Source organism: Manis pentadactyla, chromosome 10 (assembly GCF_030020395.1).
Source record: "Manis pentadactyla isolate mManPen7 chromosome 10, mManPen7.hap1, whole genome shotgun sequence".
NCBI classification, from domain to species: Eukaryota; Metazoa; Chordata; class Mammalia; order Pholidota; family Manidae; genus Manis; species Manis pentadactyla.
Genome location: NC_080028.1, coordinates 48,971,715 through 48,982,246, shown reverse-complemented (window position 1 = coordinate 48,982,246; position 10,532 = coordinate 48,971,715). Strand labels below are relative to the sequence as shown.

The window sequence follows — 10,532 nt, the reverse complement described above, 5'->3', positions numbered from 1 at the left end:
TTCTCATCCCCACAGTGAACATCCTCATCAGGGCCCTGAGGTTCCATATTGTAGATGATAGTTTTCATGCCCAACTCCCATAGAACCTGCTGGAGCTCTGCATGTTTTCCAGCTAGTGGGGAAATATGGTAAATCACCCAGATTAGGCCAAATTGCCCTGAAGGATGCTGTCAGCTAATCCAAAAGCACATGCTACCCTGGGGTCTGATGGGCGTTTGGTAACCTCTGCCAGAGAGAAGGGTGAGTCAACAGGGAAGCCAGCTTGCCCATTTCTGACCCAGACCGAACAGTGCATTCTACTCCTAAATCCCAAAGATGCAAAAGCCATGTAGGCTGAGGCTCTAAGGGCTTGTGTTGAAACCAGGTGCTCATATCCACCAGCTCAGCCTGGGTATGGGGTGGAGCCTGGTAAGCCTCACAACCTGAGAGGGGGGCTGCTTCTCTTCCTGAGGAACTCACAGTTGTGCCTTTATTTTCTTAACTACACCTGGTGGGCCTTCAATATGGGAGGGGTTGGTGCCTCAGGCAGTGGCGTCAGCAACAACTCTGTCCTCAGCCCCATCCCCTCATTGTCCCCTGGATCCTCCAGCATTCCCAGGGCCAAAGACACCACTCCTTCCTTCTCCTTCTCTACGGCCTCTTGCAGCTCACATTTTTCTGCCACTTCCTCCCTTGCCACTAGTATGTCTCTCAGCAGCACGATCTCAGTTCTCAATAGCTTTCCGTCCTTTTTCAGAGCATCCAACAACTCATCTCCCTGTTATTCCAATTGATGTCAAGTGCATTTACCTCCTTGGTAACCCTTTCCAGGGCAGCAAGAAACAGCCACCCACATTTCCTGCCTCTCTGGCCACTCAGTTCCCCTAAGGACTCCCCTCTTGCATGGAGGGCCAACTCCATTACCTATTGTGTCCTCACCCTTCCCCAATTCTGAGGAGGGACCCACTCCTCTAGGAGGTACTTTACCCCAGACCAATTCCCCACTGGGGAGTTTCTGGATGAATCCCTACCACCCACAGGGGGATCCCTGGGTGAAGCCCCACCATCTACCGGGGAGTTTCCGTGTGAATCTCCACCAGGCACAAGGAGTTCCAAGGGTATTTTGCCACCATCTCTAGGAGAAGGCCCCCCCAAACATCACACCCATGAAGACAGATTTTGGGTTCACCGGATCCTACTGACTCACACCAGATATAACTCCAGGGGTAAGGGTGCTCCTGGACTGGGGTGAATACCCTATGAAACTGATGAAACTGAAATAGGTCCCAGGAAAGGGTAGATTGGGAGAAACCATATTTAATTGCTCACAGCTTGCTTGAATTTGCTGGCTAAGCCTGGCCCTGTCTGTCTCCTCTGGCTGCCGTTAGTGCTCTGCCCCCTCAGGACACTCTCTGTTTCCTGTCCACCCCTTCTGGGAGGAACTGCATTGGAGGGTCCTTGGTGACTGGCAGATACTAGACCAACTACATACCAGGAACAGAGGGGAGGAAAGAATGGTCATTTTCATCTCGACCCCTTGCCCTGGATTGACATGTAAATAAACTAAGGGTAGGTGGGAGATTCTGGAAATTCTGAAATTTACCTACACTTGTAAGAAATATATTTGGCAGTTGTTTTAGAGTCACCAATTCATGAATGATTAATAAAAAGAAAATGAGGAAAACAGGGAAAATCTCCTTGACATTGGTCTTGGCAATAATTTTTTGTATATGACACCCAAACCACAGGAAACAATAGCAAAAATAACAATATAGGACTTCATCAAACAAAAAGCTTCCACACAGAAAAAGAAGCAATCAACAAAATGAAAGACAGCCTACAGAATGGGAGAAAATATTTGCAAATCACGTATTTAATACAGGGTTAATAGCCAAAGGTACACAAAGTACTCATACAACTCATAGCAAAGAAACATAAAGCCTAATCCAAAAAACAAAAAAACTGAGAAACTGAGTGGACATTATTCTAAAGAAATACAAATGGCTAACATGTTCATGAAAATGTGCCAAACATTGCTAATCATCAGGGAAATACAAATCAAAACCATATGAGATGTCACTTCACATCTGTTAGAATGACTATTATCAAAAAGACAAGAAATAAGAAGCATTGGAGAGGATGTAGAGTAAAAAGAACCCTTGTGCACTATTGGTGGGAGTGTAAATAGGTACAGCCACTGTGGAAAACTGTATGGACGGTCTTCAAAATGCTGTAACTGAACTACCACATGGTCCAGCAATTCCACTTCTGGATATTTATCTGAAGGAAATGAAAACTAACTCAAAAAGATATCTGGACTTTCATGGTCATTGCAGCATCATTTATAATAGCCAGGATGGATAAATGTGTAAAGAATGGGTATCATCTACAATATGGACCCTCAGGGCCCTGATGAGGATGTTCACCGTAGGTATGAGAAATTTGGTGCTCCATACAGCTCTTGTGACAGAGGCCCTATGTTGAGTAAGTGTCCATGGATGGATAAATGGGTTAAGAAAATGTGATGCATACATGCGCGCACACACATACACACACACAAAATGAAATATTATTCAGCCATACAAAAGAATGAAATTGTCATTTGTGACAACATAGATGGAACTTGATGGCATTGTGCTAAGTGAAATAAGTCAGAAAGAGAAAGACAGATACAGTATGCCATCACTTATAGGTGGAATATACAAACAAACAAAAAATACAAACAAAACCCAACCAAACTTACAAAGAACAAACTAGTAGTTGTCAGCAACAAGGATGTTGGTGGGGGTGTGAATAATGGGTGAAGGTGGTCAAAAGATACATATTTCCAGTTATAAAATAAATCCTGGGGATGTAATGTATAGCATGGTGATATACTTAATAGTACTGAATTCTATATTTGAAAGTTGTTAACAGAGTAAATCTTAAAAATTCCCACAACACAAGTAATAATTTCTGTTATGTGCCTGAAACTAATGCATACCAATTATATCTCAATAGAAAAATAATGAAATAAATTTTAAAAATTAAAAAATAAAACCCTAAATATCAGATCAGGCTGAAAATAAAGAAAGCAAATCCAGTCTATTTACTTTGTATCTATTCAGACACATAGCTACTGACCCAAGACAATTAATGTATTAATGACACATTGAAATTGAAGGACCTTACTAGGTTTCAACTCATTTTTTGCAGTCCACAAATACCTCCCAAAGTCACTTTCATGAATATGTGGTGTGGTTGGGGTTTTGGGCCTATCATACAAGAGACAAATGGAAAGACAAAGGCACTATTGAGCCTTTAGTAATAAAGGAAAACTAAGAATAAATAATTTATCTACCATTTTTAAGATATGCTATAGAGAACCCATGCAGTACTCAAAGAACAAGGCAGCCAGAAGGTAAGACACAGTACCTCCAAGAAGATTAAAAAAGCAGCTGAGACAAGCAGCCATTACGGGAAATGGTTCTATCTCCTGTCTCAGTGGTGACAAGGAATGTGGGAATACAGAGAGACATGAATAATACTTTTAGGAATATGAAGTTCATAGGGAAGAAGGGCATTGGAGTCTGCAATGTGGATGTGAAAAGGTGATGGGGATAATGATCAGGTTCCCAGTGACACTTGGCATTTAGGTAACAATAAGAAATATGAAAAATGCAACCAGCTCTGTGGGTCATTTGCCAATCCAAGAAAAGTAAATTCTGTTACTTCTGTGTAAATTATTTATTTATTTATTTTGGTATCATTAATCTACAATTACATGAGGAACATTATGTTTACTAGGCTCCCCCCCTCACCAAGTTGCCCCCACAAACCCCATTACAGTCACTGTCCATCAGCCTAGTAAGATGTTGTAGAATCACTACTTGTCTTCTCTGTGTTGCACAGCCAACCCCATGCCCCCTGCACATTATACATGCTAATCATAATGACCACTTTCTTTATTCCCCCCCTTATCCCTCTCTTCCCACCCATCCTCCCCAGTCCCTTTCCCTTTGGTAACTGTTAGTCCACTCTTGGGTTCTGTGATTCTGCTGCTGTTTTGTTCCTTTAGTTTTTTCTTTTTTCTTATACTCCACAGATGAGTGAAATCTTTGGTACTTGTCTTTCTCCGCCTGGCTTATTTCAGTGAGCATAATACCCTCTAGCTCCATCCATGTTGTTGCAAATGGTAGGAGTTGTTTTCTTTTTATGGCTGAATAATACTCCATTGTGTATACATACCACCTCTTCTTTATCCATTCATCTACTGATGGACACTTAGGTTGCTTCCATTTCTTGACTATTATAAATAGTGCTGCGATAAACATGGGGGTGCATATATCTTTTTCAAACTGGACTGCTGCATTCTTAGGGTAAATTCCTAGGAGTGGAATTCCTAGGTCAAATTGTATTTCTATTTTAAGCTTTTTGAGGAACCTCCATTCTGCTTTCCACAATGGTTGAACTAATTTACATTCCCACCAGCAGTGTAGGAGGGTTTCCCTTTCTACACATCCTCGCCAACATTTGTTGTTGTTTGTCTTTTGGATGGTGGCAATCCTTACTGGTGTGAGGTGATATCTCATTGTAGTTTTATTTTGCACTTCTCTGATGACTAGTGATGTGGAGCATCTTTTCATGTGTCTGTTGGCCATCTGAATTTCTTCTTTGGAGAACTGTCTGTTCAGCTCCTCTGCCCATTTCTTAATTGGATTATTTGCTTTTTGTTTGTTGAGGTGCGTGAGCTCTTTATATATTTTGGATGTCAACCCTTTATTGGATTTGTCACTTATGAATATATTCTCCCATACTGTAGGATGTCTTTTTGTTCTTCTGATGGTGTCCTTTGCTGTACAGAAGCTTTTCAGCTTGATATAGTCCCACTTGTTCATTTTTGCTTTTGTTTCCCTTGTCCAGGGAGATATGTTCATGAAGAAGCCGCTCATGTTTATGTCCAAGAGATTTTTGCCTATGTTTTTTTCTAAGAGTTTTATGGTTTCATGGCTTACATTCAGGTCTTTGATCCATTTCGAATTTACTTTTGTGTATGGGGGTAGACAGTGATCCAGTTTCATTCTCTTACATGTAGCTGTCCAGTTTTGCCAGCACCAACTGTTGAAGAGACTGTCATTTCCCCATTGTATGTCCATGGCTCCTTTATCTATTAATTGACCATATATGTCTGGGTTAATGTCTGGAGTCTCTATTCTGTTCCATTGGTCTGTGGCTCTGTTCTTGTGCCAGTACCAAATTGTCTTGATTACTGTGGCTTTGTAGTAGAGCTTGAAGTTGGGGAGCAAGATCCCCCCCACTTTATTCTTCCTTCTCAGGATTGCTTTGGCTATTCAGGATCTTTGGTGGTTCCATGTGAATTTTAGAACTATTTGTTCCAGTTTGTTGAAGAATGCTGTTGGTAATTTGATAGGCATTGCATTGAATCTGTAGATTGCTTTAGGCAGGATGGTCATTTTGACAATATTAATTCTTCCTAGCCAAGAGCATGGGATGAGTTTCCATTTGTTAGTGACCTCTTTAATTTCTCTTAAGAGTGTCTTGTAGTTTTCAGGGTATAGGTCTTTCACTTCCTTGGTTAGGTTTATTCCTAGGTATTTTATTCTTTTTGATGCAATTGTGAATGGAATTGTTTTCCTGATTTCTCTTTCTGCTAGCTCATTGTGAGTGTATAGGAAAGCAACATATTTCTGTGTGTTGATTTTGTATCCTGCAACTTTGCTGAATTCAGATATTGGTTCTAGTAGTTTTGGAGTGAAGTCTTTAGGGTTTTTTACGTACAATATCATGTCATCTGCAAATAGTGACAGTTTGAGTTCTTCTTTACCAGTCTGAATTCCTTGTATATCTTTTGTTTTGTCTGATTGTCATTGCTAGGACCTCCAGTACTATGTTGAAAAGCAGTGGAGAGAGTGGGCATCCCTGTCTTATTCCTGATCTTAGAGGAAAAGCTTTCAGCTTCTGGCTGTTAAGTATGATGTTGACTGTGGGTTTGTTTTATATGGCCTTTATTATGTTGAGGTACTTGCCTTCTCTACCCATTTTGTTGAGAGTTTTATCATGAATGGATGTTGAATTTTTCAGTGTCTATGGAGATGATCATATGGTTTTTGTCCTTTTTGTTGATATGGTGGATGATGTTGATGGATTTTTGAATGTTGTACCATCCTTGCATTCCCTGTGTAAATTATTTTTAATAGTCTTTATTTATTGTTGTATTCTCTGTTCTAGCTGGAAAATGGTTGAAGGAATAAGAAAGCTACTACACCAGTGAAGAAACTTAGTACACCCCCTGAGCACACATGCACATTTCAAAAAAATAATCTTATCAATCCTATTTCTAGCACTTCTGTACAATATTGAATGTTTGGCTAAGCGATGATGAATGAGAATAGTTCAACATTTAAGATATGTTTTGGGTCAAAGATTGTTTTCCTTCAATTTTTGTTTCTGAAGTCACTCTAAATGTTATACAAAATTTGTTTACTTGTGTGTTCAAGTTTAGTTATTTGTCATAAAACACTAGATATTTTGTCACCTATCATCTATTTGTAAAATACTCAAATGTTCAGACAAGTTTTAATGTTGTGCATATTGAGATTTCTTGTAAAAAGCATAATTATAGGCAAAGGATCTGAACAGATACTTCTCCAAAGAAGAAATTTGGATGGCCAACAGGCATATGAAAAGATGCTCCACATTGCTAATTATCAGAGAAATGCAAATTAAAACCACAATGAGATATCACTTCACACCAGTTAGGATGGACACCATCCAAAAGACAAACAACAACATATGCTGGCGAGGATGTGGAAAAAGGTGAACCCTCCTACACTGCTGGTGGGGATGTAAGTTCAACCTTTGTAGAAAGCAATATAGAGGTTCCTCAAAAAACTAAAAATAGAAGTACCATTTGATCCAGGAATTCCACTCCTAGGAATTTACCCTAAGAATGCAGGATCCCAGTTTCAAAAAGACATATGCACCCCTATGTTTATCGCAGCACTATTTACAATAGCCAAGAAATGGAAGCAACTTAAGTGTCCATCAGTAGATGAATGAGTAAAGAAGATGTGGTACATATACATAATGGAATATTATTCAGCCATAAGAAGAAAACAAATCCTACCATTTGCAACAACATGGATGGAGCTAGAGGGTATATGCTCGTTGAAATGAACCAGGCAGAGAAAGATAAGTATCAAGTGATTTCACTCATCTCTGGAGTCTAAGAACAAAGCAAAATCTGAAGGAACAAAACAGCAGCAGACTCACAGAACCCAAGAATGGACCAACAGTTACCAAAAATAAAGGGACTGGGGAGGATGCGTGGGAAGGGAGGGAGAAGGAGAATAAGGGGCATTACTATTAGCACATATAACTTTGGGGTGGGGCACGGGGAGGGCGGTATAACACAGAGAAGACAAGTAGTGACTCTATAGTATCTTACTATGGTGATAGACAGTGACTGTAATGGGGTATGTGGTGGGGACTTGATAATGGGGGGAATCTAGTAACCACAATGTTGTTCATGTAAGTGTATATTAATGATACCAAAAAAGCATAATAATATACTGTTAAAGAGAAAAATTTTATTACTGAAATAACAATGATCATATATACTTATTTTTATGGTAAACATTTCATTGATCAAAGTGTAATTTTCTTGTGGCTGACTTAAGTTGCTTAAATTTTAAGCTCCAGAAATTTTCACAAGCCTCTGCATACTTTTCTGCCTCTTTCTCCCTATATTTGTAACCAAACCAAATATCCAGTACATGGTAGTAAAGAAAAATCCTAAATGCTCCTCTACAACACTCATAAAAAGGGTGTATATCTCCCCATTGATATACATGCAACCAAATTTCTCTAAGGATCTGTAGTCCTTGGATGGTCTACCTATTACCGCTTAGGGAAGTATTATCTTGTTATTAACAAATGGATGTCAATCTGAAATGAAATAATTACAGCATAAATGGGGATGAATGTGATGTGCTCCCAAGCTTGATGGGCAACATGATATGATTTTGCAAGCTATGGATTATTCTGCATTCTCCATTGATAATAGAGCCAGGGGGACTTATTTAGTGAATAAACAAAAGAATCACACAATTTAGAACAGAATATTTAAAATCCTGATTATCCAACACTAAGAAGAATGATAATTATGTGATGTGATAGAGGTGGTAATTATCACTACAATAGCAATCATATGACAATATATAAATGTATCAAATCAACATATTGTACATCTTGAGTTTACACAATGTTATATGCCAAATACATTTCGATAAAAATGAACAGAATGGTTAGGTGATAGTCACCTAGATGAAAGAAGAAAACCTAGAAGGATTTATGTCTTCGTATTATAACTTCACAAGGAGAAAGAACTAAATTGTGGGGCAATAGACATGGCTGTGTCTAAATGACAACAGACTATGTTTGAAAAGTAGGCACTTCTCTAATCTTAAGTAAAATGTCATCTTATTGTGACATTCTAGATCTGGTCCAAGGTTCCTATTCTACTGCATTTAATAGGATACCAGGATGTTCTTTGAGGGTTCACATTTTTCCACTGATTGCAAATATAGAAAATATGATCATAATTTTTCCCAGATGCTTGGTATTTGATTTATAATGCTGCTTACAATAAGTTTTCATTTTACTTGATATGTCTATTTTGACTACTTTTTTAAAAAGTCAGTTTTATTAATACCTTAAAACAACTATGAAATATTTCTTCCTAATACAAAGGTTTCTTTGAACATGTGAATTAAAGGAGTTTCACAAAATTATTTTTCCAAAAATCATAGATACTATATTTAACATGTTATAAATTTCTTAAAGAATAATATTAGAAATGCTTAGTGAGAGATTAAGGAAGATTTTGTTTCCTTGAACACATTCTTTTAATGATAGGGGAAATTTTCATTGATACTGAAGAGAGTAAGAACCTCCAAGTAGGTTCACAATCAAGCTTTGAAGGGTTACTTGAAGGTTAACCTTATGGAACTAGTTAGGCCTTTGAGAAAAAATGTTAAGGAATGAATCTATTGTTTTCATTTGACTTTTCAAATAGAGTGTGCTCTTATTTGTGTGAGATAAATGCAATTTTTTTGATTGTGTCACTGAAAGCTTGTTTCACTTGCTTGTTTCTCAAAGTATAAATGAAGGGGTTCAACAAAGGGGCAACAGATGTAGTGAGCAGGGATACCCCTTTATTGATGTCTACCTCTTCTTTGGCTGAAGGCTTGATGTAGATGAAAATACAGCTTCCATAGGTGATGGAAACAACAATCATGTGAGATGAACAGGTAGAAAAGGCTTTCTTTCTTTGTGACTCAGAAGGGAATCTTAGAATTGTCCTGATGATGTATATGTATGAAAGAACAACGCCTATCAGTGTAATGATGAATGTCAGTACTGCACAGATTATAACGACCTGTTCTATGAACCATGTATCTGAGCATGAAATCTTAAAAAGAGGAGACGCATCACAGCCAAAATGGTCAATGATATTAGAGTCACAGAATTCCAGCCGGAGACCCATACCTAGCGGTGTGATGATGATCATCAACCCAGAGACCCAGCAGCAGAGGACAAGGATGGTACAGACTCTGCTGTTCATGATGCTCATGTAATGCAGGGGCTTACAGATGGCCACATAGCGGTCATAGGACATGGCTGCCAGGAGAAAAAATTCTGTGGCCCCAAAGAGTCCAATAAAAAATATTTGACTGGCACAAGCATTATAAGTAATGGTATTGTCCCCAGTTGACATACTGTACAGGAATCTAGGAATACACACTGTTGTGAATGAGATTTCTAAGGTGGAGAAATTTCGAAGAAAAAAATACATAGGTGTTTTCAGATGAGAATCCAAGAGTGTAAGAATGATAATGGTCAGATTTCCAGTAATGCTCAGCATGTAGGTGAGAAAGAGGAAAATAAAGATCAGAACTTGCACCTGTGGGTCCTCTGTAAGTCCCAACAAGATGAATATTGTTATTGCTGTGTGGTTTCTCATTATTGCCTTGATGTTTTAGGCAATCGACATGTAAAAAGTCAAAAGGGAAGTATCTAAACAGAAAAAAAGGAAATGATGACACAAAAATTTTTGAAACAGTATATGGAAAAACAAGATTAATAGAATCACAAGTTGATGCTTAGACAGGATGAATACCATGACTAAAACTGTTGTGAGATTGATCTAGAATAAAAGAGAAAAGATGAATTTTATAAGGGAAGGAAATATATGACATCATTACAGATTATACAGATATTAAGAAGATAAACATGGAATATTTTGAAAAGCTCTGCAGAGCAGATTTTGAAACTTAGGTGAAATGAATTAATTCTTTGAAAGATACAATCTACCAAAGTTAATTCAAGATGGGCTATCTCATCTATGTAGCCCTATATATAGTGAAGTGAAAAAATATATACTTAAATCACCCTACAAAGAGAACTCCAGTCTCATATACCTAAATTATAGTACTCTACCAAATATTTAAAAACAAACCAAAACACTACACAAATTCTTTCAAAAAATGATT

The 10,532-nt window shown here is 38.2% G+C and overlaps 1 protein-coding gene across 1 annotated transcript; it reads right to left on the bottom strand.

The window, feature by feature from the left end:
- Window positions 1-9,064: 9,064 nt before the first annotated feature.
- On the bottom strand, window positions 9,065-10,003 carry LOC130679079 (olfactory receptor 6C2-like). The gene has a single exon (XM_057486796.1). It carries the CDS (start codon window positions 10,001-10,003, stop codon window positions 9,065-9,067), a length of 939 nt encoding a protein of 312 aa, XP_057342779.1.
- Between the last annotated feature and the right edge of the window lie 529 nt (window positions 10,004-10,532).